We start from the raw sequence: 16,651 nt of genomic DNA on the forward strand, positions 1-16,651 counted from the left end.
AAGAAGAAAAAAAAGAAGAAAAAAAGGAAAAAAAAGGTCAAACATTTTTGAAAAAGCTCCAGGAGCCACTAGGGCGGCGCTCTAGAACCGCGGGTTGCCGACCCCTGATCTAGAAGTTACTCAAACACTCATACCCACCTCAGTAAGGTCTTAACTTCTGTTTCCTGGAGCATTCCAAGTATCCCAAATAAGCTCAGCTCTGAGGATTCCTTCTTCTTTGTTCGACCGCTTTAGCTCAGACACACTTTTGGGACAAGTGAACAGCACTCTTGACATCACTCCGCACCCTCTCTTACGGTCAGAGCCCTGACCGCACTCCAAAAGTTTGATTTACTCATTTTAAAGTAATTTTGTGGTAACAAAGTAAAGTCTACGCCAAGGTACTGGAGAGGAGATTACGGCCGATAGTTGAACCTCGGATTAAGGAGGAACAATGCGGTTTTCGTCCCAGTCGCGGAACACTGGACCAGCTCTACACCCTCCGCAGGGTGATGAGGGTTCATGGGAATTTGCCCAACCAGTCTACATGTGCTTTGTGGATCTGGAGAAGGCATTTGACCGTGTCCCTCATGCCATTCTGTGGGGGGTGCTCAGTGAGTATGGAGTCCGGGGCCCTCTATTAAGGGCTGTCCGGTCTCTGTATGATCGGAGCAGGAGTTTGGTTCGCATTGCCGGCAGTAAGTCAGACCTGTTCCCGGTGCATGTTGGACTCCGGCAGGGCTGCCCTTTGTCACCGGTCCTGTTCATAATTTTTATGGACAGGATTTCTAGGCGTAGCCAGGGGCCGGAGGGGATCCGGTTTGGGAACCACAGGATTTCGTCTCTGCTTTTTGCAGATGATGTTGTCCTGTTGGCTTCATCGGACCGGGACCTCCAGCATGTGCTGGGGCGGTTTGAGGCTGAGTGTGACGCGGCAGGGATGAGAATCAGCACCTCCAAGACCGAGGCCATGGTTCTCCACCGGGAAAGGGTGGCATGTCTTCTCCGGGTGGGTGGAGAAGTCCTGCCTCAGGTGGAGGAGTTCAAGTATCTCGGGGTCTTGTTCCCCATTGAGGCAACGATGGAGCGGGAGATTGACAGACGGATCGGTGCAGCGTCCGCAGTTATGCGGTCGATGTACCGGACCGTCGTGGTGAAGAGGGAGCTGAGTCGAAAGGCGAAGCTCTCGATTTACCGGTCAATCTACGCACCTACCCTCACCTATGGTCATGAACTTTGGGTAGTGACCGAAAGGACGAGATCGCGGATACAAGCGGCCGAGATGAGTTTCCTCCGCAGGGTGGCTGGACGCTCCCTTAGAGATGGGGTGAGGAGTTCGGTCACCCGGGAGGAGCTCGGAGTCGAGACGCTGCTCTTTCACATTGAGAGGAGTCAGCTGAGGTGGCTTGGGCATCTGTACCGGATCCTCCTGGACGCCTCCCTAGGGAGGTGTTCCAGGCATGTCCCTCCGGGAGGAGACCCCTGGGAAGACCCAGGACACGCTGGAGAGACTATGTCTCTCGGCTGGCCTGGGAACGCCTCGGACTCCCCTCGGAGGAGCTGGAGGAAGTGTCTGGGGTGAAGGAAGTCTGGACATCTCTGCTGAGGCTGCTGCCCCCGCGACCCGGAAACGGATAAGCGGCAGATGATGGATGGATGGATGGATGGATGGATGGATGGATGGATGGATGGATGGATGGATGGATGGATGGATGGATGGATGGATGGATGGATGGATGGATGGATGGATGGATGGATGGATGGATGGATTTGTGGTAACTTTACTTCCATTTTAGGGTGAAGGTCCTGCAGCAGCATCCAGCTTCTGCAAGCCCTCGGCTAGCAGATAAACCACCTGTTGGATATTTTTGACAAACTTTTGGCAAATTCCAATTAATATTCCTTTTGATGAGGACAAGGCAGCAATAAAAAAAGCCTCAAAGCTGTGTCATCAGCTTTAAGCATCTTTTGCTTATTACTGCATTGTGACTTAAATGAAGATCAGATTATACTTTACAGCAAAGTTATGCAGAAGAATAGTTAGATTTCAAGGGGTTTGATTGCTTTTTCTTGTCACTCATCTGGCTTTGAAACACCTTGGTGTCCCTCAGGTATCACATCTCGAGACCCTGCAGCTCTGTCCTGGACTAATAATCTATTAATACATATATACTTTGCTCCAGATTCTTGTTCGCAAAGAACACAAAAGTGAAAATAAGGTATTTAAATGTATACCTGCGGCTCCAGGACTGCGCACTGGCAGGTCTAGTCAGCAAGGTCAACCCCGGACACCTGGATGAGTTGTACCTGCACGATTTAGCAGGGAAGATACACAAGCATTGGTGAATCATTGTGACAGTATAACAAATATCTTTGAGGTTCTGAACATTTCTTGCGTCAGAGTTGTGAATTACTGCCCACCAGAACAAAAGAAAACAGGCCACAGTGGAGTTGAGTTGACACTGAAATGTTAGGTTGATTGTAAAATATTCCTGTGTTTACTGCTCAACAGCCAGTACATTTGAAATATCTCTTTAACTCCTCTTAAATGCAAAATATCTAATCAGTTAATTACATGACAACAACCCAGTGCATTCAAGTACATAAACATGTTTGAACTCCTCCCCTCTGGACGGTGCTACAGAGCTCTGTACACTAAAACCTCCAGAAACAGATACGGTTTCTTCCCCCAAGCTGTTGCTCTGATGAATCTCACCACTCATGGAGTATCAGAGAAATCAATCACTGTGCAATAATAATAACAAATAACCAATAATCATATGTTGTAACAATGCACCATTCAATAACCATGTCTGCCTCATACTGCTGCACCTTTTTGAATTGAATTGAATTTAAATTTTATTTGGAACATGAAACAGTAGTGAATACAAAACAAAACAATAATAATCATCCATCCAATCATCCAATCATCCATCATAATTAACATGCTCGAAAAGGAGTAGGAAGAAGTAAAAACCTAAACTCTATTTCATTATAATCAAAATAAATTTAATTCAATACAAAAAAAAAAAGACATCTATATATATATCTATACAGGACTGTCTCAGAAAATTAGAATATTGTGATAAAGTTCTTTATTTTCTGTAATGCAATTAAAAAAACAAAAATGTCATACATTCTGGATTCATTACAAATCAACTGAAATATTGCAAGCCTTTTATTATTTTAATATTGCTGATTATGGTTTACAGTTTAAGATTAAGATTCCCAGAATATTCTAATTTTGTTTGAGATAGGATATTTGAGTTTTCTTAAGCGGTAAGCCATGATCAGCAATATTAAAATAATAAAAGGCTTGCAATATTTCAGTTGATTTGTAATGAATCCAGAATGTATGACATTTTTGTTTTTTTAATTGCATTACAGAAAATCACAATATTCTAATTTTCTGAGACAGTCCTGTGTGTATATATATATATATATATATATATATATATATATATATATATATATATATATATATATATATATATATATATATATATATATATATATATATATATATATATATATATATATATATATATATATATATATATATATATACATACATGATTCTGATCATGGGGAAGAAAAGTGATTTCTGATATTTGTATGTATAGTAAGTATTTGAAATCTCCAGTGCAGTAGTTTTACAGCAGAGGGCGGTAATAACCCATATAGCGGCTCGACTCTCATCCTAATCCCAAACGGAGGAAGTCGCGTGTTTGTCGTCGGGCGTCGGTATTTCCCACGGCCCCTGAACGCACCAGCCTGCACCTCCATCTGTTCCGTCTGTTCTCTCTCCGGATCCGCGGATCAGCTGATCAATAACCGGTCATGGCGCTGCGCAGGTTCTTCGTGGGGGGAAACTGGAAGATGAACGGGAACAAGGAGAGTCTGGAGGAGCTGATCACCACCCTGAACACCGCCAGTCTGCACGAAGACACCGGTAACACGGCGGGCTGACACGGACAAGAGCTCACCGGGGATTTATTGATTATTAGTAGTCCATGTTCCAGACCAGATTTCAGTACCACTCAAGGTGACAAAACTTGCTTATAATTTTTGAAAATATCCATGTCTGTAGATGATATTTTGGTATGATAACCTTCCTGAGTGGCAGCTGTATCATAGTTATCAGCTCATGCACTGCAAAAACTCAAAATCTTACCAGGAATATTTGTCTTATTTCTAGTTAAAATGTCTCATTTTTAGTAAAAGAAATCTCATTACACTTAAAACAAGAGTCATTACCAGAAAAAAAACTTAATTGACAATTTTCACCTTTTTCAGGTAAATTTTCACTTGAAATAAGTAGAAAAATCTGCCAGTGGAACAAGATTTATCTTCTCATTACAAGCAAAAAAATCTTGTTCCACTGGCAGATTTTTCTACTTATTTTAAGTGAAAATCTACTTGAAACAGGTGAAAATTGTTGTTTTTCCAGTGATGAGTCTTGTTTTAAGTGTAGATTTTTTTTTACTAAAGATTAGACATTTTAATTAGAAATAAGACAAATATTCTTGTTAAGATTTTGAGTTTTTGCAGTGCAGCAAATTACTGAAAGTAGGAATATGCAGAATATGTCTGGCTCGCACTTCTTAGATTTTCGGTTGATGATGGCCCTTTTCAAGTTCTATACCTTTTTACTTTTAATATTAAAGCTGCAAAAGTTTCCAAAATGTCTCCATGACATTGTTGTGTTAGTGTAATTTACACTTCAGTTTAATAAAATGAATAATATAAACTTAAGTGCTGCGTTATCATCATGTGATTGTGCACAAACACACAAACTAAAAGGAAAAAACAGGAGACTTATCATCATCTGAGGCTAATTTGATCATCTTTATTTGTTTAGTTTAGTTTTAGTAGAAGTTTATTTCAGTCATATATACCTTTCAAGGCAACAAGGAAGAGAGTTTTTTACAATTTGACTGAAAAAGGCTCAGGCATTACCAGAAAAATAACTTATTTGACAATTTTCACCTGGTTCAAGTAAATTTTCACTTGAAATAAGTAGAAATATCAGCCAGTGGGACAAGATTTATCTTCTCATTACAAGCAAAAAAATCTTGTTCCACTGGCAGATTTTTCTACTTATTTTAAGTGAAAATCTACTTGAACCAGGTGAAAATTGTTGTTTTTTTCAGTGATGAGTCTTGTTTTAAGTGTAATGAGATTTTTTTGACTAAAAATGAGACATTTTAACTAGAAATAAGACAAATATTCTTGTTAAGAGTTTTTGCAGTGTGAAGTTACCCACCCCCTTCAGAAAATTTTAGATGCTGGTGCATATCCTGGATTAGACTCATGTACAGGATATCTGTCAATGTTTCACAATATTGTCTTTGGTATCATTTCAAAGGAGACCTTTTAGGCTTTCATTCAAGCTAAGATGTGAATCTTTCTGACCAACATAGAGGTCACTGCAGCTCTTTAAACTATAAACAATGCACATTTTTACACAATATTCGCCTTGTGTCATCTAGGAACAACAGAGACACAAAATAGAAAAACTGGAATACTCACAGGACCATAAGGATTCAGGAAATGTATCACATCTTAGCTTGAATGGTTGGTCCAGCTTGAAAGGGTTATCATACCAAAATATCATCTATAGACATGGATCTTTTCAAAAATCATAAGTAAGTTTTGTCACCTTGAGTGGTACTGACCAGTGAAATTTTGGACTCTGGCCCACGGACTATAGGGGATAAATCAGCAAGGTCAAGGTGATGACAGAGCAAAGATCCTGTGGTAAACTGACCAGAAGCCTGAGAATAGGCCGGTACGTAAAGGGATAAGGAAGATGATGGAGTCTGTGTCAATACAGGTCAGGGGTTCCCTTGAAAAAACAGACTATATTCAAAATGACCTTGAGTGTTTCAGTTCAGTTCATATTTATTTTGAGCAATACAACATTTACAACATAACATAAGTGACCTGCGTGCAACAGAAAATTAAACAAACAGTAGATGTGCAGGTTCAATATTCAAATTAATTCATTAACACTCGAAAGGGAGTGGGAAGAATAAAATGTATTTAATCCCATCCCTGTTTCTCATCAATAACTTGACAGATTTTTTTAAGGCTTCCTCCTGTCTCAACATTTAAACCAAAACAATGAACAAAAGACCTATATCAAATTATAATAAAATTATTCTAGAGTTCACTTCACCTAAATTTACACACATTGTGGTTGTGAAATGTAGATGCATTTCATGGCCACAATGCGTGTAAATCCAGGAACAATGTATATTGTCACCACGGGTGACAGTTAACCGTTAACTTATATTTGTAATACATTCATAATACATACCAGCAATGGTAAGGACAACAATACCAGAAGGTAATGGACATGTTGTCAGGGTTTGACATTCCCCCCAGTCTTTCAGTTTCTGTTTTGCCCCGCCTGTGTCCCATCTGCCCTGATAGTCTGCACCTGTGTCTCGTTGTGTCTCGTTATCCCCTGTGTATATCTGGTCTTGTCATTCCCTTGCGCCCTGTCGGTCCGTACTGTTTTCCTTCGTTGTTTTCCACGTTTTTCCTGCTCAAGTTTTTTGATCCCGGTTTTGTTACTTTTGATCCTGCCAAGCAGCACTTTGTTTTTGGTTTTGTGGAATAAATCCTGTTTTTTGCAACTCCTGCCTCCTGCTCTCCTGCGTTTGGGTCCTCATCAAACACCAGTCGTGACACATGTAAAAACATACATACATACATACATACATACATACATACATACATACATACATAAATACATACATAAATACATACATACAAACACGTCAGTGATGGTCAGAACAACAGTACCAGAAGGTAATGGAAAATACATATTTACTTGATGAGGAACAACAATTATACATCAACATTTCAAGACCGAAGTTGATTTAACATAGTGACTACATGCAGTCAAAATTCGGGTTATTGCTAATATTCCGGTTACTGAAACATTCGGAATATTCCGTTATATGCGTGAGCAAACAGGGTTATCCCTGTTTACATGGTAATTAATCATTCGGGATATCTGGATCAAACCAGCGACGCACGGAGAACGTGATGACACGATTACCGTCATTTCCACTTCCTCTTCCTGTATCCAAATTCAAAACAAATGCTGCTTCGCGCAACTTTTCGCTCACCTTCTTGTAAATCTGGCTGTCCCGGTACTTTCTACCGTCTACAAATGCAGAAATGTTCATATCCTTCATTACATTTATGAAGTGATTAGTCTCCTCCTCACTCCAAAAGTGTGGCGTGGTCTTGTGTTTCTCTGTGTTTAGAAGAACTTCCTGGACTCAAAAGACCAGGATTCCTTGTGAACAGAGCATGTACAGAAAACAAATTCATGTTCCGTTTGATGGGGATATTCCGTTTGGCGTTTACATGACCCAATATTCGGGTTTTAAAAGGAGTAACCCAGGGGTCATATTGGGGTTTTTAAAAACCCGAATATGAGATAATTCGGGTTATTCAAAGGGGTTATTGGTGTTTACATGGCCGTGCAAATTCGGGTTATTGCCAATATTCGGGTTTTAAAAGGGTTATTGATGCATGTAAACGCAGTCATTGTTACAACCCACCCTCTCTATACTTTGACCAGACCATATGTTTATATAGCAATTGTGTGTTGACGTTAAACAAGCACTAAAGGAGTGTCGACAGTGAATTGACCCAAAGTGCTAAAAGAGAGATTTTCTATCCAAATTTCAGAAGTGGTGTGTGGCGCTCCCTCCATCTACCTGGACTTTGCTCGGTCCAGCTTGGACCCCAGGATCAGCGTCGCAGCCCAGAACTGCTACAAGGTGGCCAAAGGGGCGTTCACGGGAGAAATCAGGTACTGAGTCATGATTAAGAGAACATTAAGATTTCCTTTTCATTATTTCATTATTAGGGCCCGAGCACTGGCAGTGCGAAGGCCCTATTGTATCTTTAGGAATTGTTTTCCTCCTTCTTCCGACGAAATGAGGGCCTTTTTTCCCCCTAAACGTGCCCCAAAAGTCACCAAATTTTGCACGCAAGTCAGGCCTGGTGAAATTTGATATTTAATGGTTTGCATTAATGGGCGTGGCCTAATGCCTCAACAGCGTCCTGTATCATGTCGCAACTTAAAGAAAAGTCTCTTGGCGCCATGGCCGAAGCCGAACAGGAAGTCGGCCATTTTGAATTAATTGTGTAATTTTGGCGCAATTTATGCCATTTCTTCGGTCGATTCTTCGTCCGAACCGTAACGTGCACCCAGGTGTGTTATACATAAAAATGTGCGTCTCAATCCTGCAACGACGCGCATTACTTTTCTCAGTCAAAAGCGTTAATGTGGCGACGATAGACGCCAAAAAGCGCGCCCCCCCTTCATCTGATTGGTCCATATTTGATAGTTCCTACTTTCTGCCATAACTTTTGAATGGTTTGACATAAAGACTCGTGGGTGGTGTCATCAGACTCGGTTTTGAGTCCTTGAACATAATTGGTGCAAATTAGCCCCGCCCCTTCTTGTGATTGGTACATATTTGATAGTTCTTATTTTCTGCCATAACTTTTGAATGGTTTCACATAAAGAGTCGTGGGTGGTGTCATCGGACTTAGTTTTGCGTCCTTGAGCTTTATTGGGGAAAATTGCACGTGCGAGGGCCATTAAACCATTAAATATAAAAAAATTTGCCAGGCCTGGCTTGCGTGCAAAATTTGGTGACTTTTGGGTCACGTTTAGAGGGGCAAAAAGGCCCTCATTTCGTCGAAAAAAAGAAAAAAAAAAAAAAAAAACGAGGGGAAAAAAAAAAGAAAAATTCCTACAGATACAACTGTAATAGTGCTCGGGCCCTAATAAAAAAATGTTGTTTATTTTGTTTAAAATTAAAAAAAAGAAAGGAGGGGATAAAATAATAACTCACCTGGTTTGATCAGAACGTATTCTATGTGATGTCAGAGGGATTGGTAGAGTGTTAAAAACTTATGCTGCCCCAATTTCGTGCTGGAAGCCTAAAACAAAACATGTGGATCCAAAGAAATATAATTTTTTTTTTTTTTGCATTTTCCATATTGTCCCAGCTTTTATTGAAAGAATCTGACACCAGTTGAGTTATTTGAGAAGAATTGTCTCCATCTTGTTGTACGTGAGTTGTCTGAAACACGTCTCCTCGTCCTGCAGCCCAGCCATGATAAAGGACTGTGGGGTTGACTGGGTGATCCTCGGCCACTCGGAGCGACGGCACGTGTTCGGGGAAAGTGACGAGCTGATTGGTCAGAAGGTGAGACGCTTTCTTCAGCTACAGAGTTTCTTTTTTTTCAATTTAATTTTCTTTTACTTAAATTTTTACCAGGAAGTCTCTGGAGATGGAAAGGTTTTTTGAAGGGAGACTTGGCCAAGAGGCACAACGGTGCAGCATGCATAATAGAATAAAAACTAATCTACAATTAAGACGTCATAAACTTCTTTTGGTGCATCAATACAAAGAGCAAAACTGCAAAAAATGAAGACATCATGAATTAATTCAGTTTCAGATATTTTAAGGATATGATTTCGGGGAAAATAAATCGTTAAAATTTGTGGTTTCATTATTTGGATAGAATAGAATAGAGTAGAATAGAATAGAACTAGAAAATTTCGAGAGTACCATGGGGGGCTTTGAAAAAACACGCAGGATAACAATAGATGCCTCGTGGCGTATACCCCATGGCACTAATAAACTTTATTAATCCCACAGAGGAGAAATTTGCTTGTGCAGCAGCAAACATACACACTCTCAACAATTTTACAAAATACACACAAAGTATGAAAAGGTATAAAAAAAGTATATCCTAAAAAGAAAAGAGAAAAATAACCAATAAAAAGCTAAATAATTAAAAAAGAGCAATATAAAAAATTAGCAATGTACAAAAGAAATACTAAACAGAAATACTAAACCCGAAAAATGAATAATATACGTATACATGTGCAAAAATACCAGTGAGGTATTTAGTGGATGTTGTTATCTTTGATATTACGGCTTTCCAGTAGCATCAGATGAGTTCAGGTCCAGGTGCAGGTCTTCATTTGAACAACTCCATCAGGTGTTTCCTATTGTTTGTTTTCCTACCTTGATGTGAATGTTTCAGCGCTGCTTTGTGATGGAAAAAACAACGTTTCTCCCAGCTGCCCCCCTAAATACACTCCAGGCATTGTTTTTAGCGGCTTCTTAAAATATCCTGCGGCCAGCGGAGGTCTGCGGTAGATGCGTGACTCAGGTGTTGCTCCTCAGGTGGCTCACGCGCTGGAGAGCGACCTGGGCGTGATCGCCTGCGTGGGCGAGAAGCTGGAGGAGCGGGAGGCCGGCACCACAGAGGAGGTGGTCTACGCTCAGACTCAGGTCATTGCAGGTAAATAATGAAGGAATGAATGGTTTATTTCGATTACCGTATTTTCTGGACTATTAGCCGCTACTTTTTTCATAGGTTTTGAACCATGCGGCTTATACAAAGGTGCAGCTATTCTGTGGATTTTTCTTCCACCGCTCGGGGCGCTCTAACCGGAATTAGAATCAAAACTAAGACAAAATAAATGCAAAGAAGAATACGCTGACGATCTATTTCAAACATGCATTTCTATTTCAAACAGATAAATAGATAAATAAATACCGGTTATTTTCTCTTGGTTCCGTCCAGTTTTAATCAGCAAAGTTGCTGCCGTGTTAAAAGACACTGTTAGGAAAGGATCTATTTAGGTACAAACATGTACATCATTTACAGTTCAAAATCCTTCTGTACATGTAGTAAATATCTAATCTAACAACATAAATATCTGTGGCTTGCATATCTTTTTTTTTTTTTTAAATAGAGCGGATGCGGCTTGTATGCAGGTGCGGCTTATAGTCCAGAAAATACGGTACATTACATTATATGCAACTTAAAGCAGCACAATGTAACTTTTCCACCTTAATATAATATTTCCAGAGTCATTGTGATGGTACATCAACTTCCAACAGGTTTAATGAACCTCTGTCATGGTCTGAGGGGTCTGTATCGCCTTCACTGGCACTATGTAACTTTGAGGAGCATGGTAGGAACCCTGCCACACTACTGGTAAAGCACTACCGCTTTTGTACAAAGGAGCCGCCAAACTTAAACTCGCCAAAACATTATCATACATATTTACACTAATCAGTTTCACACAATAAACAATAACACACAACTCTGTGTAACCGAAAAAAGAGTTTAGGCTGAAGCCAAAGCTTATTTTTGCCTTCCAAAAGATAACCCAGTTTATCAGTAATACAAAAGACAAATTTACTCTAAATTGCTCTGCATAATTAAATTATATTCAAATCATTTTGCATTGTAATCCTTAATTATTTTGTCTTTCATTATTTTTTTTTAAATTTCAACAGAGATCTACATAATTTCAGTTCATCACAAAGTCCTGTTAAATCTTTGTTTAACATTAATCCTCGCTTAAAATGTTTCAAAAACCCATAGCATTCTTAAATTATAATTTGTTTCTTTTAATCTAAATAAATGTTGAATACAAGTAGGAAGGCTTTTATTCTTAACTTGAAATAATATTTCCAATGTTTTTAAATAAACAATATCTATGAATTTTAATGTGCCTGACACTATAATTAATTTATTAGTAGTATAGCGATAAGAACATTTATTTAATATTCTTATTCTAAGTTTCTTATCGCAATACTACTAATAAGAGGAAAAAATAAGAGAAATTAAATTCTTTAATAAATCATTTTTGTAACGTATGGTTAATGTAGGTTTTTACGTCTGTTGGCAGTTTAACCTCATCTGATCTTCTCTGCATCCGGACTTCGTGCGTCCGCCTGCCGGAGCCAGCGAGGCTAATTTAAAATGTAAATAGGCCGGTGGTTCGTGCTGCCTCAGAAATGTCAGCAGGCCCAGCTGCTTTCCTTCCCTGTTAAAACGGGACACGCCATTTCACAAGGAACTCCTTCCACCGCCACAAGGGTGCTTTCCACCTGAGAAATGAGTTATCTCGTTGCACAAAGGAATCGTTTGTTTTTCCGTTAGAAAATGATGAGGGAAGACATGGAGCAGACCTTATTTTTGAGCGAGAGTTCCTTCAGGATTTGTGTTCAGTAGTGTTGTGCTAGTTACTGAAAAATAGTAACTGGTTACCGTTACTAGTTACTTCATTAAAAAGTAACTCAGTTAGTAACTCAGTTACTTAGACCAAAAAGTAATGCGTTACTATGAAAGTAACTTTTTAGTTACTTCAAATAAAAACATTATTTTAAATGCTCCCTTTAATGCCCCTCTAGCCTTCATTTCAGCAGGTACTGTATGGATTTGCGTTTTGCATCGTGTTCTGCATTCTAAACAGTCTCCCCGCTTCTTCACTTCCTGTATCAATAACGTTGGTTGCTTAGCAACAAGCTGAGAACGGCCAATGAGCTTCAGCAGCAGCTGAAGAACAGGAGCCTTTGATGAATCGTTCATTACAGTCTCAAATATGACCAATGGTAGCATGTCGGTTTAGAAGAATCTTTTTGCCCAGAAGAAAAAAGAGCAACAAAACGACCCATAACTATTTTCCTCTCTCGAAAAAACACACCTATCGAAAAAGACGCTACAGAGTCGGGATGCAGCGGCTCAGAAGAGCAGTGGAATACGGTGCACATCTCTGCAATTTGAAGCCTTCTATAATAATTGTAAAAAGAATCTATCACGGGTTCCTTTTGTAATGTAACCCCCGTGAAAAACGAGGGATTACTGTAATGACAATATCTCCACGTTGCGAAACTCGCCTTCTCTTGGCTCATGACCGTCATGTTTTTGAACGCACGGCCACTACGTTTCCTCTGGTCTCCGCGTGTGGGGAAAAAAAGCTTCACTGTAGCCAGAAATAACGGAGTAACGCACCGTTTAGTAACGGAAATTGCGTTACTGAATATAAAAAGTAATGCGTTAGAGTATTAGTTACCGCATAACTAACGTCATTGCTGTAACGCGTTACTAAATACCGCGTTAGTCCCAACACTGGTGTTCATGCATGTAATCATGTGAGTTTTGTCTGTGTGATTCAACAACGGCTTGTTCCAGAGAACGTGAAGGACTGGGGGAGAGTGGTGCTGGCGTACGAGCCGGTGTGGGCCATCGGCACGGGCAAGACTGCAACACCTGAGCAGGTAACGGGAAACAAAGCACAACGACTGTCACCTTGGTATTTTCTCACATTAGACTGAACGCACAAATGAATTTTTCAGAATTCATCTGCCACCGTTATCCAATCTCTGACATGTTCAGAGAAAAGAGAGAAAAGGTCATGTTTTTTTTCTCTAATAAAGTGCAAATGATCACGTGTGAAGATCTTTGCAGATTTAAGTCATCCTGAGCTCAGAGGCTCCCCCTGCAGGCGTGGAGGGTGAGCTCCTTTTACAACACTGTCCCGTACAGTGGTTATGTTTGTTCAAGATTTTGATTGATCACTTTCTCTATTTCCCCGTGACCCTGCACAGGATTAAACGGGTATAGAAAACGGGTGGACTTCCTCTTCTGTCCTAAAAAAAAGTCTCTGAGTTGCCTCTGTCACAAAATCCAACTAGCTCTATGAGCTAGTTTTGTTGTAGATGTGTGACATCATGGTGCCATGAAGTGAAAATGCGCTTTGTCCCTTTGTCTGGTCTGTGTCTGACTAGATAGTCACAGTCATGATAAACAGGCTTTAAAATATTTGTTTTGTCCCCTTTTTTAGGCTCAGGAGGTCCATGAGCAGCTGAGGGTGTGGCTCAGAGCAAACGTCTCAGACGATGTGGCTGACTCTGTCCGCATCATTTATGGAGGTCAGTGAAGACTTTTCATCACAGTAATTAGGGCCCGAGCACTGACAGTGCGAAGGCTTATTGTATCTGTAGGAATTATTATTATTCTTCTGACGAAATGAGGGCCTTTTTGCCCCCCTAAACGTGCCCCAAAAGTCACCAAATTTTGCACGCAAGCCAGGCCTGGCAGAAAAATTTGATATTTCATGGTTTGCATTAATGGGGGCAAAGTTTTGCCCCCTAGAAAACTTTGTGCCTCAAGCCCCACAATACGGTTTGACGTACATGCGCGAAAATCAGTACACACCTGTATCATGTCGCAACTTAAAGAAAAGTCTCTTGGCACCATGGCCAAAACCCAACAGGAAGTCGGCCATTTTGAATTAATAGTGTAATTTTGGCGCAATTTATGCCATTTCTTCGGCCGTTAATCCGGCCCGAACCGTAACGTGCACCCAGGTGTGTTATACATCAAAATGTGCGTCTCCATCCTGCGCCAACACGCATTACTTTTCTCAGTCAAAAGCGTTACCGTGGCGACGATAGACGCCAAAATGCGCACCCCCCCTTCATCTGATTGGTCCATATTTGATAGTTCCTACTTTCTGCTATAACTTTTGAATGGTTTGACATAAAGAGTCGTGGGTGGTGTCATCAGACTTAGTTTTGAGTCCTTGACCTTTATTGGTGAAAATTGCACGCACGAGGGCCCATTCATCGCTGCTTGCAGCTTTAATTGTAGTTTTTTTCTGCTCCTTTTATTTTCCATGAAGAATTGATCCTTCCTGCTTTTCGGGATTTTGTTTTGTTTTTTTTTTCATATTTTTTACCATTAAAGATATATGTAACTGCTCTGATTACCATGCAAACACCCTTTTTCTCTCCTTTGATGCCCCAGGTTCAGTCACAGGAGCAAACTGCCGGGAGCTGGCGTCTCAGGGAGACGTGGACGGCTTCCTGGTGGGAGGAGCATCTTTGAAACCAGAGTTTGTTGACATCATTAACGCACGCGTGTAGCAGCGATAACTGTTGCATCACGACCGATTGAAAAACACCCCGCCCTTTAGATTTGGACCCCCCTGTGTGTCTGCAGACTGAGCCGACTGATTCAGTTCTGTTAATTAACTGTCTAAAAATAAGTAAATAGCAGTACTTTTTTTGGTTAAGTCTTATTTTGCAAAAGGAATTAAGAAGTGAATTTATCCAGTTCACATTAACACCTGCTGCTAGCTTGTTAACAATCCGTCAGGCCTGATTGTTTTGTGTATTTACTCACTGAATGACATCACAAATGTCCGTCTAACGTCCAGCTCACCTACGTGTAACTTCACTAAGTGTTTGTACAAAGTCTGGAACGAGTAAAGTTTCAGACAAAACTTACTTGAATAGAAATCACAAAGAGAAACTATAAGTTCGGAGGAGTCCGATTGAAAACATGTAGCCGAACACTGGTTGAGGTTCAGACCGGCGACACAATCAAACCGAATGATAAACCAAATAAAAAGGTAGAAAAATGTTGTGTTTCACTGTGACTTTATTTATTTTGTGGGCCATAAGCGTGAATTGCTTTATTTTTTCTTATTTTACGCCTTTACTTCATTTTTTTTATTAAGTTCATTACAATACTGCAGCAACTAAGATATGTGTTACAGAAAGGGGTTTTTATTCTCTTTTATTAATCATCTTGTGGTAGCCTACTTCAGATTTCTCAAGCGACTCACTTAGGGACCCCAACGCTGCACTCCACAACTTATTTGAATAATACATAGATGTAATTAAAGATACAGATAGAAGGGTATAAATTGTGAGGATTACACACTTTGCTCCTGCATTTTTGCCCAGTTTTTCATAACTAAATAAGGGCATATGTGTTCTATCCCACTGCTCAGGACCACCTGTATTGGGGGTCGGCAACTCAAAATGTTGAAAGAGCCATATTGGACCAAAAACATAAAAAACAAATATGTCTAGAGCTGCAAAAAATGAAGTCTTGTATAAGCCTTAGAATGAAGGCAACACATGCTGCATGTATCTATATTAGTTATAACTGAGGGAAGTTTTTCTTTTCATTATGCACTTCGAGAAAAAAGGCGAAATGTCGAGAAAAAAGTTGAAATGACGAAATTAATGTTGAAGTACAATCTTGTCGAAAAAAAGTAAAAATGTCGAGAAAAAAGTTGAAATGTTGAGAAAAAAGTCAAAATTTTGAGAAAAAAGTCAGAATGTTGAGATTAATGTTTAAGTACAATCTTAGGAAAAATGTCGAAATGTCGAGAAAAACGTCAAAATGTTGAGAAAAAAGTTGAAATGACGAGATTAATGTTGAAGTACAATCTTGAGAAAAAAAGTCAAAATGTTGAGAAAAAAGTTGAAATGTCGAAAAAAAGTTGAAATGTTGAGAAAAAAGTTGAAATGTCGATAAAAAAGTCGAAATGTCGAGATTAAAAAGGAAAGGAAAAAGGAAGAAAAAAAGAAGAAAAAAAGGAAAAAAAAGAAAAACAAAAAAAAGAGAAAAAAAAGGAAAAAAAAGGTCAAACATTTTTTGAAAAAGCTCCAGGGAGCCACTAGGGCGGCGCTAAAGAGCCGCATGTGGCTCTAGAGCCGCGGGTTGCTGACCCCCGACCTGTGTGTTCTGACACGCCGGGCTCCAGTGAGCGGGTCATCGACAGACGTGCACACCTTGATGACAAACTCACAGCGATCCGTTCATCTGATGGTGCAAGACTGTAAAGCCGCATTTATACTTCTGCATCAAAGCTATGGCGTAGGTGTGAATCCAACGGCGTAGGCTACAATAGCCTGACATGCTGCTTTCTCTGAATTTAACAGCATTACGTCAACGCAAACCGCAAGAAACGTGATTGGTAGATTTGTTTATTCTTAAACTTCCCACTGCTATTTCTAATATG

The 16,651-nt window shown here is 40.0% G+C and overlaps 1 protein-coding gene across 1 annotated transcript; it reads left to right on the top strand.

Annotated features, from left to right (window-relative positions):
- The first annotated feature begins 3,718 nt into the window (after positions 1–3,718).
- Positions 3,719–15,304, top strand: tpi1a (triosephosphate isomerase 1a). The gene is made up of 7 exons (XM_061741469.1): positions 3,719–3,931; positions 7,693–7,816; positions 9,128–9,227; positions 10,218–10,335; positions 13,024–13,109; positions 13,676–13,763; positions 14,641–15,304. Exons 1-7 carry the CDS (start codon positions 3,820–3,822, stop codon positions 14,757–14,759), a joined length of 747 nt encoding a protein of 248 aa, XP_061597453.1. The 5' UTR covers positions 3,719–3,819; the 3' UTR covers positions 14,760–15,304.
- Positions 15,305–16,651: the final 1,347 nt, after the last annotated feature.

The sequence above is a fragment of the Cololabis saira genome, chromosome 15 (assembly GCF_033807715.1).
Source record: "Cololabis saira isolate AMF1-May2022 chromosome 15, fColSai1.1, whole genome shotgun sequence".
NCBI classification, from domain to species: Eukaryota; Metazoa; Chordata; class Actinopteri; order Beloniformes; family Belonidae; genus Cololabis; species Cololabis saira.

Bases quoted from the DNA above. Each gene is read 5' to 3' on its own strand.
- tpi1a (XM_061741469.1), top strand. From the start codon at position 3,820: ATGGCGCTGCGCAGGTTCTTCGTGGGGGGAAACTGGAAGATGAACGGG. The intron at 7,817-9,127 runs GTACTGAGTCAT...CTCGTCCTGCAG, and splicing joins GCGTTCACGGGAGAAATCAG to CCCAGCCATGATAAAGGACT. The intron at 13,110-13,675 runs GTAACGGGAAAC...CCCCTTTTTTAG, and splicing joins AGACTGCAACACCTGAGCAG to GCTCAGGAGGTCCATGAGCA.